We start from the raw sequence: 20708 nt of genomic DNA, 5'->3' as shown, positions 1-20708 counted from the left end.
ATGAATGACCCAGTGGAGACTGGCTGTATCCAGTGAGGGTGACCAGGTTTTGTTTAGTAGGACACAGAGAAAGCAGGCCAAGGCAGACTGTCACGATCGTCGACAGATGCGGACCAAGGCGCAGCGTGAGATGCGTACATACTTTTATTTAGTGTACACAACACGAACCAAACGATACGTGAAGTCCTGGGTTGAACACAAACCTTCCGGAACAAGATCCCACAATAAACATGTGCCAACAGGCTGCATAAGTATGGTCCCCAATCAGAGACAACGAGCTACAGCTGTCTCTGATTGGGAACCACCCTGGCCAACATAGAAATACACGAACTAGAACGAAAAACATAGAAAACTAAACAAGGAAAATCCACACCCTGGCTCAACATTTAATAGTCCCCAGAGCCAGGGCGTGACACAGACCATTGTGTGTCTGTGTGTAAAGGGAATTTTCCGGTGAACCAAAAGTAGAGCAGTTGTTGATAACATTGATCAGAAGTCAATCTGGTTTATTACAAGTTGCAACAGGGCGACACCTCCAGAGCCGAAGCAGAACAAAATTCTAACGGGCCTTCTCTGAGAATACCCTTATTATTAATCACACAGCACCTAATGTTCTGTAAACACCAGCCGAGAGGCTTGTAGGATGTCACAACATCAGCTGCTACAGAATCACATAGTGTCACAGATATGTTATCAGTGATCCCTTGACAAAGTCTGCAGTCTAACTTTAACCATAACGTTCAACACTGGCAGACATTTGATACTGGCAGTTAAACAGGTCAAAGGTAAGAACATCAGTACTTAGTTACAACAGATAATTATAGAAAACTACTTAATCATGTATGTTTAAGTACCATATTTAATTAATTCCTGTTTCCCTTCCCCCTAGGGAATGAGTGTGAGTTGGCTGGGATTGGGTTACAAGGTCCCTCAGTAATCTCTGCCCAGTGAGTGGTCTCCAGTCTCCAAGTCTGCAAACTTTCTCAGTGATCCTAGGTGTAGACTACTGCCTGTAGGTGTATCCACTTGTTACTAAGTAACAGGCTACTCAAGTCAGTGTTCATACACATGTTATATACAAAAGTATGTGGACACCTTCTCGTCATCTCATTCCAAAATCATGGGCATTAATATGGAGTTGGGCCCCCCATTTACTGCTATAACAGCCTCCACTCTTCTGGGAAGGCTTTTCCACTAGAACATTGCTGCGGGGACTTGCTTTCATTCAGCCACGAGCATTAGTGTGGTCGGGCACTGATGTTTGGCAATTAGGCCTGGCTCACAGTCAGCTTTCCAATTAATCCCAAAGGTGTTAGATGGGGTTGAGGTCAGATTTCTGTGCATGCCAGTCAACTTCTTCCACACCGATCTCGACAAACCATTTCTGTATGGACCTCGCTTTGTGCACGGGGCATTGTCAGACTGAAACAGGAAAGGGCCTTCCCCAAACTGTTGCCACAAAGTAGGAAGCACAGAATCGTCTAGAATGTCATTGTATGCTGTAGCATTAAGATTTCCCTTCACTGGAACTAAGGGGCCTAGCTGGACCATGAAAAACTGCCTCAGACCATTATTCCTCTTCCACCAAACTTTACCGTTGGCGCTATGCATTCGGGCAGGTAGCGTTCTCCTGGCACCAGCCAAACGCAGATTCATCCACCAGACTGCCAGATGGTGAAGCATGATTCATCACTCCAGAGAATGCGTTTCCACTGCTCCAGAGTCCAATGGCGGCGAGCTTTACACCACTCCAGCTGAACACTTGGCATTGCGCATGGTGATCTTAGGCTTGTGTGCGGCTGCTCGGCCATGAAACCCATTTCATGAAGCTCCCGATGAACAGTTCTTGTGCTGACGTTGCTTCCAGAGGCAGTTTGGAACTCGGTAGTGAGTGTTGCAACCGAGGACAAAAAAGTGTTACGCGCTTCAGCACTCGGCGGTCCCGTTCTGTGAGCTTGTGTGGCCTACCACTTTGTGGCTGAGCTGTTGTTGCTCCTAGACGTTTCCACTTCACAGTAACAGCACTTACAGTTGACCAGGGCAGCTCTAGCAGGGCAGAAATTTGAAGAACCGACTTATTGGAAAGGTGGCATCCTATGACAGTACAACATTGAAAGTCACTGAGCTCTTCAGTACGGGCCATTCTACTGCCAATGTTTGTCTATGGAAATTGCATAGCTGTGTGTGCGATTTTATACACCTGTCAGCAACGGGTGCGGTTGAAATGGCCAAATCCACTAATTTGAAGGGGTGTCCACATACTTTTGGATTAAGTGCCTAGGGGAGTGAATAACAAATTCCCATGAACCAGTTTGGCAGCTTGCCGTCCAATCAGCATGTGCCTCGTGGCAATAAATGCAGTGTAAATACCGGTATCTGTCAGGATTGTGCGTGTAGGTTAAGATGACTTTCTGTGTGTCTGGTGCTATTTATATGCTCTGTGTGTTGGGGGGTGGAAGTGGACCCTTGTCTGGCCCAGCTGGTGTACTGTGTCAGGCAGCTGTGGGAATGTTCTGTGGTGGAACAGAATGGAACTACCTCATCCAGGCTTAGAACAGAGGAATTACATATTGGAACTGTGGAGTTAGAACATCTTTGGTTCTGGAGTGCTGGTTCATCTGATTTCTAGAACCCTGGTGCCATATTAACTTGGTACTCTCTGTTGAACTGTCAGTTGGACTTTACTTCCAAACTCCAGATGGGTGATATCACCTGTGCCATCGCCTAGCAACAGGAGCAGTGCTGAAAGGTAGGGGCTTCATTGGTTGGTTGTTTGGTTTGATGGTGCCAGCACAGCAGTCAACATGTCATCTTTCTTAATAATAACAAGTCATAGTGTGAATATACAATACCAGTCAAAAGTTTGGACACCTACTCATTCAAGGGTTTTTCTTTATTTTGACTATTTTGTACATTGTAGAATAATAGTCGGCACTATGAAATAACACATATGGAGTCATGTAGTAACCAGAAAAAGTGTTAAACAAATCAAAATATATTTTATATTTGAGATTCTTCAAATAGCCACCATTTGCCTTGATGACAGATTTGCACACTCTTGGCATTCTCTCAACCAGCTTCATGAGGTAGTCACCTTGAATGCATTTCAATTAACAGGTGTGCCTTCTTAAAAGTTAATTTGTGGAATTTCTTTCCTTTTTAATGTGTTTGAGCCAATCAGTTGTGTTGTGACAAGGTAGGGGGGGTATACAGAAGATAGCCCTATTTGGTAAAATACCAAGTCCATATTATGGCAAGAATCGCTCAAATAAGCAAAGAGAAACGACAGTCCATCATTACTTTAAGACATGAAGGTCAGTCAATACAGAACATTTCAAGAACTTTAAAACTTTATTCAAGTGCAGTCGCAAAAACCATCAAGCGCTATGATGAAACTGGCTCTCATGAGGACCGCCACAGGAATGGAAGACCAAGAGTTACCTCTGCTGCAGAGGATAAGTTCATTAGAATTACCAGCCTCAGAAATTGCAGCCCAAATAAATGCTTCACAGAGTTCAAGTAACAGACACATCTCAATATCAACTGTTCAGAGGGGACTGTGTGAATAAGGCCTTCATGGTTGAATTCCTGCAAAGAAACCACTACTAAAGGACACCAATAAGAAGAAGATATCTGCTTGGGCCAAGAAACACGAGCAATGGACATTAGACCGGGGAAAATGTGTCCTTTGGTCTGGAGTCCAAATTTGAGATTTTTGGTTCCAACCGCCGTGTCTTTTTGAGACGCGGTGTGGGTGAACGGATGATCTCTGCATGTGTAGTTCCCACCATAAAGCATGGAGGAGGAGGTGTTATGGTGTGGGGGTGCTTTGCTGGTGACACTGTCTGTGATTTAATTAGAATTCAAGGCACACTTAACCAGCATGGCTACCACAGCATTCTGCAGCGATACGCCATCCCATCTGGTTTGGGCTTAGTGGGACTATCATTTGTTTTTTTAACAGGACAACGACCCAACACACCTCCAGGCTGTGTAAGGGCTATTTTACCAAGAAGGAGGGTGATGGAGTGCTGCATCAGATGACCTGGCCTCCACAATCCCCCCACCTCAACCCAATTGAGATGGTTTGGGATGAGTCGGACGGCAGAGTGAAGGAAAAGCAGCCAACAAGTGCTCAGCATATGTGGGAACTCCTTCAAGACTGTTGGAAAAGCATTCCAGGTGAAGCTGGTCGAGAGAATATCTAGAGTGTGGAAAGCTGTCATCAAGGCAAAAGGTGGCTATTTTGAAGAATCTCAAATATTAAATATATTTTGATTTGTTTAACACTTTTTTGGTTACTACATGATTCCATGTGTTATTTCATAGTTTTGATATCTTCACTATTATTCTACAATGTAGAAAATAGTAAAAATAAAGAAAAACCCTTGAATGACTAGGTGTTTCCAAATTTTTGACGGGTACTGTACACTTCTGGTGCAGCGCTCTCTAGTGACTGATTCTGATAGAGCTGCTGCAGTGTGACTGTTTCACACAGGAACACACTCATTGCCAAATGTGGCAGTGCTATGCTTCATGACACATACAGTGCCTTCAGAAAGGATTCACACCCCTTTACTTTTTTCACATTTTGTTGTGCTACAGCCTGAATTTAAAATGGATTACATTTAGATTTTGTTTCACTGGCACACAATACTCCATAATGGCACATAATACCCCATAAGGTCAAAGTGGAATTATGTTTTTAGAATTTTGGAGCATGTTGAAGTTATTAATTGCACTTTGGATGGTGTATCTATACACCCAGTCACTACAGAGATACAGGCGTCCTTCCTAACTCAGTTGCCTGAGCAGAAGGAAACCGCTCAGGGATTTCACCATGAGGCTAATGGTGACTTTTTAAAACAGTTAGTGTTTAGTGGCTGTGATAGGAGAAAACTGAGGATGGATCAACAACATTGTAGTTACTCAACAATACTAACCTAAATGACATCAACAAGGCACTAAAGTAAAACTAGGGGTTGGAACGTAAATTATTTTCCTATCGTTTTGTTCTGAACAGAACCATAATTTTTTTCTTCGTACCGTTCTACTGTTCTGACCAGCAAAATAAAGTTCTGAACCGGTTCCAAACAAAAAAAGTAATGGTTTATCATTCCTTTCTGTTTCTTTTTTACCCTCTGAAATTATATATATTTTTCATTTAACCTCGACATTAAATGACTTCACCAATGGATAGAGCAGCTTGCTATTGGGCAGGCAAGTGTAGTGTAGGGTGCGACATGCGACTGAAATGTTGCGGGTGAGGAGAGCGCTGGGCATCTTGTTGTTATGACATGCATTATCTGAATTAGGCCCACAGAATTATACCTACGGAGGAGATGCTCTATGAGGGAACTTTGGATGTCTTTGAATTTCAGAGAGTTGGTTTAACTAACGTTGGACCAGATCTAGCCCTTGATCGTGAATCTCAGTTCCATTACATCACACATAATGCTGCCTAGAGTTTGAGAGCTAGACCAGAGCTAGCTAACAAGCTAGCCAGCTAACAAGCCTGTGTGTGCAGAGCGGCACCAGAATTAAAATAAAAACACGTCTTAACTTTTTGTAGTTAATGAATCATATTCTCTTTGTGCGTACGTGGTTGAGAGCGAAAGAGAGAAAGTTAATGTGTTTGTGGGAAAGGGGAAGGGGTAGAGGAGTGTCGGTCTCGCACTATTGGTTTCACTGATTTGTTTATGATAGTTTTCATGTTCTGGCTATTTCTCTCTCGCTCTCCCCTGCTGTGGCTTTTGCTCTATTGACATTTGATTTTAGCTGTAGTGTGTGTGTGTGTGTGTGTACACAAACACTGTTCTGCCTCTGTGAGAAATTGCTTTATTCAAGTCAATTAGGCCTACTGATTGTCCAAAAAAACTGTATTCATTTGTAAGTTGCTTGGTAAGCAGCGAATTACAACTGTCATTTACTGTATAGCGCTGCGTTCAATATGATGCCAGCCAGTTGTCTCCCCTAGCAACCAACCAACCAGGCTTGAAGCGCGAGCCGATTTGTCTTTCCTGTGATGACATCACCGGCCCCTTAGCAGTCAACTGCTGAGAGAGGGAGAGAGCTCGGCTCACACACACACACACACACACATCGTCACTCACGTACACACACAGTCACAAATAAGCCTACGCACACAGCCCGGTACTCTCTTCGTGGCTGCTGGAAATCATGGAGGCTGCTCCATGATAAACAGTTCGCCTAGAGACGAGTAGCTAACGCGCAGTGAGAGAGCTAACATAAGCTTAGCGTCCAACTGTCAGTCAACCATGGAGGATATCTCAGCCGAGGCCGACCCCTATCTCCCCTACGACGGGGGAGGGGTTACCATCCCCCTGCAGGAGCTGACTAAAAGAGGTATGCCACGATCCTCGCTCCTTTCCTTCTGAATGGAGGTTGGAGATTCGGTTCTGTCTGTCTGTCCATCTGGCTACAGTTAGTCATGGAGCTGGATAATAAAATGATCCAGCTCCCAGCTGTTGTTATAAAGATTAAAATGGTGTGGCGCTTATGACTTAGGACAGACAGGAGGGCTGTAATGGTTTGTGTGTGTGGGTGACAATGTTATCTAGCTGGCTGCCATTCTTCGACCATACCCCTGCTCGTTGATGATTAACTTTGGCAGTGAGTGACCCAGTATCTGGGTTGTGTGTGTGTGTGTGTGTGTTATCTGCGTGGTGAATTAGCTGAGCTGGAAGAAGCAATGGCTGAGGAGGAGCAATGTGTGTCACTACCTCCACCTTTATTCTCTTGATTTAGAAGAAGCTGGTGTGTGTGTGTCTGTGTGTGTGTGGGAACACCTCTATAACAGCTTTCAGATGTTTGTCTCAGCGTGGTGCTGATCCATTTAACATGCAACAGTGTTTAAAAAAACAACAACATTTTTCTTGTTTTTTAAAAATGGATATTACTAACAGCAACCGATTTTATACACATTTTGGCCAAGGGATCAGTGGAATACGTTTAGAGGGTGTAATACAATACAATGTATTGTAATATTGTTGATCTACAATTGATGTTCTTAACCCTGGGCAACATGGGCCCGGGAGGCTCACAGGGATATAGTTATCCACAGTAGGCCACCAATTATACATTATTCAACTCAATACTTCTTGTAATCCCCTTTATTATTGTTGTTATTGTTATTTATATATATAACATAAATGCACTGTCATTTTAAGATTTTAAACGGCAAAGTTTTCTCTCTGCCTAATGGCGAAATGTGTAAAATGTCAGGATATTAGCTTAAAAATTCTAGATTTTCTCTACAATGCCAAAATGTTCCTTCCTAGGGCCCGAGACTTGGTTCGTCCAGAAAATCCTATAGAAAATTGGTGGGCAGAACTGAAAAGGCGTGTGCGAGCAAGGAGGCCTACAAACCTGACTCAGTTACACCAGCTCTGTCAGGAGGAATGGGCCAAAATTCACCCAATTTATTGTGGGAAGCTTGTGGAAGGCTACCCAAAACGTTTGACCCAAGTTAAACAATTTAAAGGCAATGCTACCAAATACTAATTGAGTGTATGTAAACTTCTGACCCACTGGGAATGTGATGAAAGAAATAAAAGCTGAAATATATAATTCTCTTTACTATTATTCTGACATTTAACATTCTTAAAATAAAGTGGTGATCCTAACTGACCTAAAACCGGGAATTTTTACTAGGATTAAAAGTCAGGAATTGTGAAAAACTGAGTTTAAATGTATTTGGCTGAGGTGTATGTAAACTTCCGACTTCAACTGTATGTTGTGCTATCCTCCCTAAGGCTTTAGCCGTTCAGGGCCCCGCGCTTAATAATATGTTTGCCTTAAACATAGTGCTGAGCGGTTAGTGCTTTCTGAGGTTGTTTTGGTTCAATTATGAAAATATTATCACTGTTTTCGGTTTTGATCATTTTTTAAAACATGAAATCCACTATGCATGATGTGGGTTGAATGCTGTAACCATGCAGAATACAACAATTAATAAAAGTAAAAAACATAACAATCAATGGTAGTGACTGCCCATTACTGCTTAACCATCATTTATTCACATTACTTTAATAAAATATTTGTTTTATTTGATTTATTTCATTCCAAGTCATCTCATCTCTATAGAGCTACTTCCTGTGCTGTCAGACAACATCACTATTTTAGTAGTTCTTCAAAGAAAATAAGGCATACTTTTATGACTGCTGAATACCAACTATCAATCACTTAGATCATGTACTTTCAGATGAAAATACCTCTCAAAGTAACTGCTTTCTATCTCTATAGATTGTGCGTTCTTTCTTCTCCTTGTCTGCTCCACATCATTCTTATTATAGCTCAGTGCTCCACACAGACCGGACAAGTATGCGGGCGCGCAATGGATTATGGTCATTGTAGTTAATTACCATGTTTTCTGCGCTAAACTATTTAGAATATTGGCCTGTTGGAAACTACAACTCCCTACTACATCGCACAGTTCAGGCTTGATCTGATTTATCTCTACAGAAACTGCATTGAGCTCACAGAAAAAAACCCAGAACGAAGTGGAATTCAAATAATTTAACCAAAGTTGGTCCATTAGTTGTTTACAAAACGAAAAATAACCAAAATGTTGGTTAATCGCTCAACTTAAACATAATCTACCACGTCACTGATTAGCTCAAAAGAGAGGAAAACTACTTAACATCAGCCCTATTCCATCCACTTTCAGTTTATGGTTGAGCTCCTTAGGTTGTGTGTGTTATGGTACATCCCTATCTGTGTGTCTGAGATAATGGTTTGTGTTGGTGTAGTCCTCCTAGTCCTTGATCGTTACTTTCCCATGCTGAATGAACAAAGACACTGGCAAAGGATTCTCTCTCTTTCATTCTCCCTCTCTCTCATTCCCTCTATTTATTTTCTCTCTAGTCTGTTATGAGGTAGGCCTTTCGGTCACATGTTTCCTTGCTAGCCAGGGTTAGTGTCAGCCTGCTGTTCTCCAGCCCCAGTCAGTCCAGCTGCTGAGCTGAGCCTCCTTGATCTGCTTTGCAGGACTGGAATAGTGCTGGAGTAGTCTGATACTGGAGTAGTGCTGGAGTAGCCTGATACTGGAGTAGTGCTGGAGTAGCCTGATACTGGAGTAGTGCTGGAGTAGTCTGATACTGGAGTAGTGCTGGAGTAGTCTGATACTGGAGTAGTGCTGGAGTAGCCTGATACTGGAGTAGTGCTGGAGTAGTCTGATACTGGAGTAGTGCTGGAGTAGCCTGATACTGGAGTAGTGCTGGAGTAGTCTGATACTGGAGTAGTGCTGGAGTAGCCTGATACTGGAGTAATGCTGGAGTAGCCTGATACTGGAGTAGTGCTGGAGTAGCCTGATACTGGAGTAGTGCTGGAGTAGTCTGATACTGGAGTAGTGCTGGAGTAGCCTGATACTGGAGTAGTGCTGGAGTAGCCTGATACTGGAGTAGTGCTGGAGTAGTCTGATACTGGAGTAGTGCTGGAGTAGCCTGATACTGGAGTAGTGCTGGAGTAGCCTGATACTGGAGTAGTGCTGGAGTAGCCTGATACTGGAGTAGTGCTGGAGTAGTCTGATACTGGAGTAGTGCTGGAGTAGCCTGATACTGGAGTAGTGGTGGATTAGCTTGATGCTGGAGTAATGCTGGATTAGTCTGATACTGGAGTAGTGGTGGAGTAGCCTGATGCTGGAGTAATGCTGGAGTAGTCTGATACTGGAGTAGTGGTGGAGTAGTCTGATACTGGAGTAGTGCTGGAGTAGTCTGATACTGGAGTAGTGGTGGATTAGCCTGATGCTGGAGTAGTCTGATACTGGAGTAGTGGTGGATTAGCCTGATGCTGGAGTAGTGGTGGAGTAGTCTGATACTGGAGTAGTGCTGGAGTGGTCTGATACTGGAGTAGTGGTGGAATAGTCTGATACTTGAGTAGTGCTGGATTAGTCTGATACTGGAGTAGTGCTGGAGTAGTCTGATACTGGAGTAGTGGTGGATTAGCCTGATGCTGGAGTAGTCTGATACTGGAGTAGTGGTGGATTAGCCTGATACTGGAGTAGTGGTGGAGTAGTCTGATACTGGAGTAGTGCTGGAGTAGCCTGATACTTCATCTTCATGCATCTTCATGCACATATGCATCTTCATCTCTTTGTTTGGTTTTCCATCAAGAGTAGCAACTTGTTATTAGTGTCCCAAAGACCAATCCACCTCTTATCTAATTTCAAGTCCTGTCATCATCTGACTCATCACCCCCCCCTCAGGAAGGGAAGCACTGCCAGATTAAAGCTATTAATGTAGTGGGCGCGCACACACACACTAGTTCCCGCTGCTCTCTTTCACTTCTATTCCTACATCAAAGGGCTTCATATAGGCCTAATACTCTAATTTCAATGGCTTGGCTTGGCCTTCTAAAATAAGGTTAGAGGTCTGAGAAATCCTTTACTAATTTCTCTACTCCTAGTGGTAGTAGGTAGTGTAGTGAAAGCACACATTTATATAAGGCCCAAGTCTCTGTTATTACTGTTATTAGATTAGTTTACTTCTTTATTTTCTCATCTTCGCCATGTCTTACTTTCCTCAATTAAATTGTATTTTTTTTTTTTTTTTTTTTATTTCACCTTTATTTAACCAGGTAAGCCAGTTGAGAACAGGTTCTCATTTACAACTGCGACCTGGCCAAGATAAAGCAAAGTAGTGCAATAAAAACAACACAGAGTTACATATGGGGTAAAGAAAAAAACATAAAGTCAGAAAATACAACAGAAAATATATATACAGTGTGTGCAAATGTAGCAAGTTATGGAGGTAAGGCAATAAATGGGCTATAGTGCAGAATAATTACAATAGTATTAACACTGGCATGCTAGATGTGCAAGAGATTATGTGCAAATAGAGATACTGGGGTGCAAAAGAGCAAATTAAATAACAATATAGGGATGAGGTAGTTGGGTGGGCTAATTTCAGATGGGCTGTGTACAGGTGCAGTGATCGGTAAGGTGCTCTGACAACTGATGCTTAAAGTTATTGGGGGAGATAAGAGTCTCCAGCTTCAGAGATTTTGCAATTCGTTCCAGTCATTGGCAGCAGAGAACTGGAAGGAATGGCGGCCAAAGGAGGTGTTGGCTTTGGGAATGACCAGTGAGATATACCTGCTGGAGCGCAGACTACGGGTGGGTGCTGCTATGGTGACCAATGAGCTAAGATAGGGCGGGGATTTGCCTAGCAGTGATTTATAGATGGCCTGGAGCCAGTGGGTTTGACTGACGAACATGTAGTGAGGACCAGCCAACAAGAGCGTACAGGTCACAGTGGTGGGTAGTGTATGGGGCTTTGGAGACAAAACGGATGGCACTGTGATAGACTACATCCAATTTGCTGAGTAGAGTGTTGGAGGCTATTTTGTAAATGACATCGCCGAAGTCAAGGATCGGTAGGATAGTCAGTTTTACGAGGGCATGTTTGGCAGCATGAGTGAAGGAGGCTTTGTTGCCGAAATAGGAAGCCGATTCTAGATTTAACTTTGGATTGGAGATTCTTTATGTGAGTCTGGAAGTTGAGTTTACAGTCTAACCAGACACCTAGATATTTGTAGTTGTCCACATACTCTAGGTCAGACCCGCCGAGAGTGGTGATTCTAGTCGGGTGGGCGGGTGCTAGCAGCGTTCGATTGAAAAGCATGCATTTAGTTTTACTAGTGTTTAAGAGCAGTTGAAGGCTACTGAAGGATTGTTGTATGGCATTGAAGCTCGTTTGGAGGTTTGTTAACACAGTGTCCAATGAAGGGCCAGATGTATACAAAATGGTGTCGTCTGCGTGAGGTGGATCTGAGAGTCACCAGCAGCAAGAGCGACATCATTGATATACACGGAGAAAAGTGTCGGCCCAAGAATTGAACCCTGTGGCACCCCCATAGAGAGACTGCCATAGGTCCAGACAACAGGCCCTCCGATTTGACACACTGAACTCTATCTGAGAAGTAGTTGGTGAACCAGGCGAGGCAGTCATTTGAGAAACCAAGGCTATTTAGTCTGCCAATAAGAATGCGGTGGTTGACAGAGTCGAAAGCCTTGGCCAGGTCGATGAAGACGGCTGCACAGTACTGTCTATTATCAATCGCGGTTATAATATCGTTTAGGACCTTGAGCGTGGCTGAAGTGCACCCGTGACCAGCTCGGAAACCGGATTGCATAGCGGAGAAGGTACGGTGGTATTCGAAATGGTCGATGATCTGTTTGTTAACTTGGCTTTCGAATACTTTGAAAGGCAGGGCAGGATGGATATAGGTCTGTAGCAGTTTGGATCTAGAGTGTCACCCCCTTTGAAGAGGGGATGACCGCGGCAGCTTTCCAATCTCTGGGGATCTCAGACGTTATGAAAGAGAGGTTGAACAGACTAGTAATAGGGGGGTTGCGACAATTTCGGCGGCTAGTTTTAGGAAGAAAGGGTCCAGATTGTCTAGCCCAGCTGATTTGTAGGGGTCCAGATTTTGCAGCGCTTTCAAAACATCAACTGTCTGAATTTGTGTGAAGGAGAAGCGGGGGGCATGGGCAAGTTGCAGCAGAGGGTGCAGAGTTGGTGGCCGGGTTAGTGGTAGCCAGATGGAAAGCATGGCCAGCTGTAGCAAAATGCTTGTTGAAATTCTCGATTATTGTAGATTTATCGGTGGTGATAGTGTTTCCTAGCCTCAGTGCAGTGGGCAGCTGGGAGGAAGTGCTCTTATTCTCCATGGACTTTACAGTGTCCCAAAACTTTTTGGAGTTAGTGCTACAGGATGCAAATTTCTGCTTGAAAAAGTTAGCCTTTGCTTTCCTGACTGCTTGTGTATATTGGTTCCTAACTTCCCTGAAAAGTTGCATATCGCGGGGGCTATTTGATGCTAATGCTGTACGCCACAGGATGTTTTTGTGCTGGTCAAGGGCAGTCAAGTCTGAGGAGAACCAGGGGCTATATCGGTTCTTAGTTCTGTATTTTTTGAATGGGGCATGTTTATTTAAGATTGAGAGGAAATTACTTTTAAGGAACAACCAGGCATCCTCTACTGACGGAATGAGATCTATATCCATCCAGGATACCTGGGCCAGGTCAATTAGGAAGGCCTCCTCGCTAAAGTGTTTTAGGGAGCGTTTGACAGTGATGAGGGGTGGTCGTTTGACCGCGGACCCGTCTCGGACGCAGGCAATAAGGCAGGTGATCGCTGAGATCCTGGTTGAAGACAGCTGAGGTGTATTTAGAGGGTATATTAGTCAGGATGATATCTATGAGGGTACCCATGTTTAAGGATTTAGGGTTGTACCTGGTAGGTTCGTTGATAATTTGCGTGAGGTTGAGGGCATCTAGCTTGGATTGTAGGATGGCTGGGGTATTAAGCATATCCCAATTTAGGTCACCAAGCAGTACAAACTCAGAGGATAAATGGGGGGCAATCAATTCACATATGGTGTCCAGGGCACAGCTGGGGGCTGAGGGGTCTGTAGCAAGCGGCAACAGTGAGAGACTTATTTCTGGAAAGGTGGATTTTTAGAAGTAGAAGCTCAAACTGTTTGGGCACAGACCTGGATAGTATGATAGAGCTCTGCAGGCTATCTCTACAGTAGATTGCAACTCCACCCCCTTTGGCAGTTCTATCTAGACGGAAAATGTTATAGTTGGGGATGGAAATTTCAGAATTTTTGGTGGCCTTCCTGAGCCAGGATTCAGACACTGCTAGAACATCAGGGTTGGCAGAGTGTGCTAACGCAGTGAATAACTCAAACTTAGGAAGTAGACTTCTGATATTTATGTGCAAGAAACCAAGACTTTTGCGATTACAGAAGTCAACAAATGATAGCTCCTGGGGAGTAGGAGTGATACTGGGGGGCTACAGGGCCTGGGTTAGCCTCTACATCACCAGAGGAACAGAGGAGGACTAGAATAAGGATACGGCTAAAGGCTTTAAGAACTGGTCTTCTAGTGCGTTGGGTACATAGAATAAAGGGGGCAGATTTCCGGGTGTTATAGAAAAGATTCAGGGCATTATGAACAGACAAGGATATGGAAGGACATGAGTAAAGTGGAGGCAAACCTAAGCGTTGGTAACACTGAAAGAGATAGTATCTCTAGAGGCATAAATTGAGTCGGTCTGTGAGTGTATGGGTGGAGGGACAAAGGGGCTAACTCAAGGCAGGTTCAGCTAGGCTGGGGGTCTACAGTGATATAGTACAATTAGAAATAACCGAAACAACAATAAACTAACCATGTTTGGGCTGAGGCTAAACATAAACAGGATGTAGTACCGTAAAAAGGAACAGTCCAGCAGATATCAGCTGTATAGCTGAGTTATCACAAGGTCCGGTGGTGAAGCGCCAGTGAGCAAGAGGCCACGGCTAGCGTGTGCTACGTCCGTTTTGTTGTAGCCAGCTGGTAGCGACGGAAAAACTGATATGTTCTGGGTCGACAACGCGCAGTGCTGACTGTCCGAATATCCGGCGATCAATGTCCAGTGAATTAAAAACCAATCCCGCGGAAAAAAAAAAAATCAAATGTTCTGGGTGAAACACCGCCAGCTGTGGCCAATAGCAAGTAGCTAGTTCAGTAGCTAGTTCAGTTTAGTGAGTAAGCGTGTGCTAACGGGCCAGGGGCTAGCAGATGGATGGAATCTTCGTGGTTACGTCGTAACCACATCAGACGATTTCGTCGGCAGACCAGTCGTGTAGGATCGGCGGGGCTCCGCGTCAATCCTAGGTGGTCCCGTCCAGTTGATAGAGAGGTAGATAGCCGGGAGATGGGCCTAGCTCAGGTTGGATTAGCCAGACCACAGCGTCCGTTTTGTTGTAGCCAGCTGGTGGCGATGAATCCGGAGTTAGAGGTCCAGTGAATCCGGCGGAAGAACTGATATGTTCTGGGTCGATAACGCGCTGTGCAGACTGGCCGAATATCCGTGATCAATGTCCAGTGATTAAAATTAATCCTGCGGAAAAAAATCCTATGTTCTGGGTGAAACACCGCTAGCCGTGGCTAATAGCAAGTAGCTAGTTAGCTGGCTAGCTAGTTTCAACTGGAGATTCTAGATTCTGGATAAAAGGTAAGTCAATAATAGAATCCGTTCCACATTGAGTGAGGCAGGTTGCAGGAAAGTATATTTTGTAGAAGGATGAAAAGTCTGATAGGGAAATATGTACGAAAAATACAAAAAACTGGGTATTTACAGGCTATTTACAGACACACGACAGAAACAAGACTGCACTACTTCGCCATCTTGGATTTTAGTCACATTGGTCACATACACATATTTAGCAGATGTTATTGCGGTTGTAGTGAAATGCTTGTGTTCCTAGCTCCAACAGTGCAGTAGTATCTAACAATTCACAACAGTACACACATCTAAAAGTAAAAGAATGGAATATATAAATATTAGGACGAGCAATGTCGGAGTGGCATTGACTAAAATACAGTATATACATATGAAATGAGTAAAACAGTATGTAAACATGATTAAAGTGACTAGTGTTCCATTATTAAAGTGACCATCCTTCTAATGAGTGACTAATCATTCACCAGTGTTTGAACTTTGATCACATTCCCACTTCCCACAGATCAGGTGACAGGCCCAGGTTTCTAGTATTTGATGTTAGCTTAGCAGTTAGCACCTAGGGTTGATATCCTTAGTTAGCTTAGCAGTTAGCACCTTGTCTCCTAGTGTTGATATCCTTAGTTAGCTTAGCAGTTAGCACCAACTGCCTCTCCTAGGTATCGTTATAGGCTAACACTAGGCTCTACAGCTTTATAGCACTCATTGGATGTCATTGTACCAACTGTGCCAAGCCACACAACGTTAGCCCCTGGATGACATGGTTGTACTAAACAGCCCCTGTGGCTGTATGCCACCCTAACTAACAAACCCCAGCACAATATCACACACTGCTGGGAAGTTCAGCAACTACACAGCAGTGGTGTGTCCCTGACCGCATGCCAATGGAGAATGGTTTCGAAGGCAGCAAGCCATGAATCGTCATCATAACTGAATCACATTCCCGTGGCTCAGTTGGTAGAGCATGGAGCTTGTAACGCCAGGGTTGTGGATTCGATTCCCACGTGGGACCAGTAAGAAAAAGTATGAAAAATGTATGCACTCACTACTGTAAGTCGCTCTGCATAAAAATGTATTTAGCCGTAACTTGACAACAACCTGTAATTAGCTTTGCATCCATCTTCTGCAGATTTTTGGGGTTAAATCGGGTTATGTCAGTTGATGTGATGTCACAGAGGGTTTTAGGTGAATACTTTTCATTGGACATTCTACTAGGCCAGATCATCAACAGATTTGAGCTATGCCTGTATTGCTTTGCAGTGTATTTCTCTCTCTCTCAGGCAAAATGTCGCTCTGGAAAAATACACAATACACTGTACTGTATATCAGAGAGCTGCATAGAAGAATTTGCACAACAAAGAATGGGTCTAATGTCATGCATGCCTACCAGTTGTTTAAAGCACATACTTGAGGAGACAAATGTTCTCTTTTGACTTTGTTTTGGGACACATAGTGACTGTTCTTTCCCGGATACATTCCCACAGACTTGTACAGTTGTCAGAAGGACATGGAAGTTGCATAACGTGAGAGATTTCCCTCTTTATTGGTAGGTGAATGTAGACCTGTCTCTGTGCCTTTTTGAAAATAATATGTAATCCCTATCATACTCAGAGAATACTGTGAAACAATCCACTGAATTGGATAATGCACTTACTTTATAAAGACACATCTTTGACGACTACGTGCTGTTGTCCGGTGCTACGTCACATGAATGTGTCTTTTACTGTAGCGTTGTTTGTTTCTCTAAGATCACATCCACTGCAGAAAGATGACCTTTTTCAAAATGGCGGATGGCTGAACAGCTGAGTTGTACTGATGTGACAGATAAATAGAGAAGAGGCCTTAGCCACCTCTGCTCCATTTCCGCCTTTCTGTGGTGTGTCTGTGTGTGTGTCTGTGTGTGCCAGCCAGCCAGCCAGTAGAATCTATTTAACTGTCCTTGTTAGATGCTCTGATGCAGTGCTACTAACCAGCACAGTTGAGTATGACTGGATCTGGGATATCATGCATTAGCAATGATCATCAGGCAATGATCATTCTTGATTATCATCATGAAGGACATAATTTTGGAATATACACTACCGTTCAAAAGTTTGGGGTCACTTAGAAATGTCCTTGTTTTTGAAAGAAAAGCATTTTTTTTGTCCATTAAAATAACATAAAAATGATCAGAAATACAGTTTAGACATTGTTATTGTTGTAAATGGCTATTGTAGCTGGAAACGGCTGATTTTTAATGGAATATCTACATAGGCGTACAGAGGCCCATTATCAGCAACCATCAGTCCTGTGTTCCAATGTGTCACGATCGTCGTAAGAACCGGACCAAGGCGCAGCGTGATAGGCGTACATCTTTTAATGAGTACTTCAAAACAACAACAAAACAACAAAACGATACGTGAAGTCTAAAGGTTCACCAACACAAACCTATACAGAACAAGATCCCACAAATAACTAGTGCCAACAGGCTGCCTAAGTATGGTTCCCAATCAGAGACAACGAGAATCAGCTGCCTCTGATTGGGAACCACCCTGGCCAACATAGAAAACACGAACTAGAACACAACATAGAAAATCACACATAGAAAATCCACACCCTGGCTCAACATATAAGAGTCCCCAGAGCCAGGGCGTGACACAATGGCACGTTGTGTTTGCTAATCCAAGTTTATCATTTTAAAAGCCTAATCATTAGAAAACTATTTTGCAATTATGTTAGCACAGCTGAAAACTGTTGTGCTGATTAAAGAAGCAATACAACTGGCCTTCTTGAGACTAGTTGAGTATCTGGAGCATCAGCAATTGTGGGTTCGATTACAGAATCAAAATGGCCAGAAACAAATAACTTTCTTCTGAAACTCGTCAGTCTATTCTTGTTCTGAGAAATGAATGCTATTCCATGCGAGAAATTGCATGAAACTGAAGATCTCGTACAACGCTGTGTACTACTCCCTTCACAGAACAGCGCAAACTGGCTCTAACCAGAATAGAAAGAGGAGTGGGAGGCCCCGGTGCACAACTGAGCAAGCGGACAAATACATTAGTGTCTAGTTTGAGAAACAGACGCCTCACAGGTCCTCAACTGGCAGTTTCATTAAATAGTACCCGCAAAACACCAGTCTCAATGTCAACAGTGAAGAGGCGACTCCGGGTTGCTGACCTTCTAGGCAGAGTTGCAAAGAAAAAGCGATATCTCAGACTGGCCAATAAAAATAAAATATTAAGATGGGCGAAAGAACACAGACACTAGACAGAGGAAGATTGGAAAAAAGTGTTATGGACAGACGAATTGAAGTTTGAGGTGTTCGGATCACAAAGAAGAACATTTGTGAGACGCAGACCAAATGAAAATATGCTGGAGGAGTGCTTGATGCCATCTGTCAAGCATGGTGGAGGCAATGTGATGGTCTGGGGGTGCTTTGGTGGTGGTAAAGTGGGAGATTTGTACAGGGTAAAAGGGATCTTGAAGAAGGAAGGCTATCACTCAATTTTGCAACGCCATGCCATACCCTGGGGACGGCGCTTGATTGGAGCCAATTTCCTCCTACAACAGGACAATGACCCAAAGCACAGCTCCAAACTATGCAATAACTATTTAGGGAAGAAGCAGTCAGCTGGTATTCTGTCTATAATGGAGTGGCCAGCACAGTCACTGGATCTCAACCCTATTGAGCTGTTGTGGGAGCAGCTTGACCGTATGGTACGTAAGAAGTGCCCATCAAGCCAAGCCAATCCAACTTGTGGGAGGTGCTTCAGGAAGCATGGGGTGAAATCTCTTCAGATTACCTCAACAAATTGACAACTAGAATGCCAAAGGTCTGCAGGGCTGTAATTGCTGCAAATGGAGGGTTCTTCGACGAAAGCAAAGTTTGAAGGACATAATTATTATTTCAATTAAAAATCATTATTTCTAACCCTGTCAATGACTACATTTCCTATGCATTTTGCTATATTTTCTATTCAAACTCATTTAATGTATGTTTTCATGGAAAACAAGGACATTTCTAAGTGACCCCAAACTTTTGAACGGTAGTGTATATTTTTGGAAATGCTGTCAGTTTTTCTCCTATCATGCATCTCTGCCACATTTTAAGTGTTTGTCCACATTTTTTGTATTGGAATGCAATTTTAGAGATTGCTACGTTCTCTGTGCTTTTGCAAATATTGCTACGTTCCGTGTGCTTTTTGATCACGCTAGAAGGGTGACCAAAGTTGAGTGTTCAAATCCCTAATGGTGAACGGAACATCCATTGAACATTCATTGAAAGTGCACCGTTGGTGGTAGGCTATACTGTGTTAAACTGTAAGTGTTGTGTAGCCTACTGCAGTTTCACCAACTGGTGTCTGTCTGTCTGATATATGCCTGAGGCCTACATCCTGTAATAAGACAAACAGACCTAGACCGAGAAGAATGGCAGACTGGTGAACTGCAGTCAGTGTTGTAAACCTTGGCCAGTGTTCACTTTACAGTCACACTTTACTACTGTGCCTCTGTTTCCCCTGCCACATTTTTACTACAACACAGCCTGTTTTGTACACAGAGGCATGTGACTGTAGAAAGGCCCTTGTGGCAATTTTTAAGGGGAACTGTTATCAGAGATTGTGAAATGAGTTTTGAGGAAGAAAACCTCACAGACTTGTAAGTAAACATTCTTCTTTCAACCAGAATGGCCCTTTTGAAGGAAGTCTTTAGATTGTGAATGAACCACTGTTCTGAGACTAACCTCCATGACCAGTGAGTGATTAGTTAAAAGGAAACATAGAGCCCTGGCTCAATCTGCCATTGAAAGTCTGCAACTGCACCTCCATTTTGGCTCTGAGCACTGTGGTGAGGGGGTAAAGGGAGTAAAGCTGATTTATTACGGGGCTGTGTGTGGTTGAGATTCAGCAGGCAGCCAACGGATGGATTGATGGATGGACGTTTTCCCCAATGTGCCACAAGTACCAGTCGGTCAGACAAACTCATTCATTTCCATATGCCAGCAGGCAGCATGTGCAGTGCAATGCAGTGTTCCTAATGGAGCAGATAATGGAGTAGATTGTCCCTCCTGGTACGGGCAGGCTTCGGCGTTCGTCGTCACCGGAGGACTAGCTACTGCCGATCCCATTCTTATCACTCCACTTGTCATGTCTTGTCAATCACACACACCTGGTGCTCATTCCCCTAATTAGTATGTGTATAAGTGTTCCCTCTGTTCCCCTTGTCTTTGTGAGTGATTGTTTGTTGTGAGAGCGTGTAGCTCGGTTGAGCTACTATTCACTGTGTTTATGCCAAGGTGGATGTTTTCCCTTGTAATAGTTTTGTTTGACGCCTGGGGTGTTGGATTTATGTAAACGGAATAAACTCTGGACTTCGGTGTTTTACCTCCTGCGCCTGACTCCTTCATTCACACCTCGTCACATAGATATTTACTGCTTCCAGGTTGACGCACACAGTGTAAAGAATAAAGATGAAACTGGGGTTGGTGTAATTTGTTTTAAGGGATGATTATCGTCATGTGAGAAGAAAGGAGAAAAGACTACAGCACACTGTAGTTATGCCTCGATGCTGGTGGGTTTTATGTACTGTAGCAGTGTTTCTGCTGTCGCCCCTTGTCAGGGCGGAGGAAATCATATCTTCCGTGTCAGATGTGACTGTGTTACTCAGAGAGTGGGAGGTTTTCTCTGGTTTATTCATAG

At 43.6% G+C, this 20708-nt stretch overlaps 1 protein-coding gene across 8 annotated transcripts in view; it reads left to right on the top strand.

Moving 5' to 3' along the window:
• Positions 1–20708, top strand: part of LOC123483320 (H(+)/Cl(-) exchange transporter 3-like) — a 47384-nt gene that overhangs the window by 10822 nt on the left and 15854 nt on the right. Inside the window, exon 1 of one of the 8 annotated variants that reach the window (XM_045213117.1) lies at positions 2447–2749. The exons of 5 other annotated variants lie outside the window; for them this stretch is intronic. Coding sequence is in view for 2 of the 3 variants with exons in the window: in XM_045213113.1 (XP_045069048.1) it covers positions 6279–6366 (88 nt within the window). In the remaining variant the exon portion in view is untranslated. Of the gene's footprint in view, positions 1–2446; positions 2750–6066; positions 6367–20708 lie in introns of those variants that run through there. 2 more of the 8 variants (XM_045213113.1, XM_045213118.1) reach the window with 2 other exon arrangements.

This window comes from Coregonus clupeaformis, unplaced genomic scaffold (genome assembly GCF_020615455.1).
Source record: "Coregonus clupeaformis isolate EN_2021a unplaced genomic scaffold, ASM2061545v1 scaf0079, whole genome shotgun sequence".
In the NCBI taxonomy this organism is placed as follows: Eukaryota; Metazoa; Chordata; class Actinopteri; order Salmoniformes; family Salmonidae; genus Coregonus; species Coregonus clupeaformis.
Note: the sequence above shows the minus strand (reverse complement) of the source record. Positions and strands in the feature narration are given on the sequence as shown.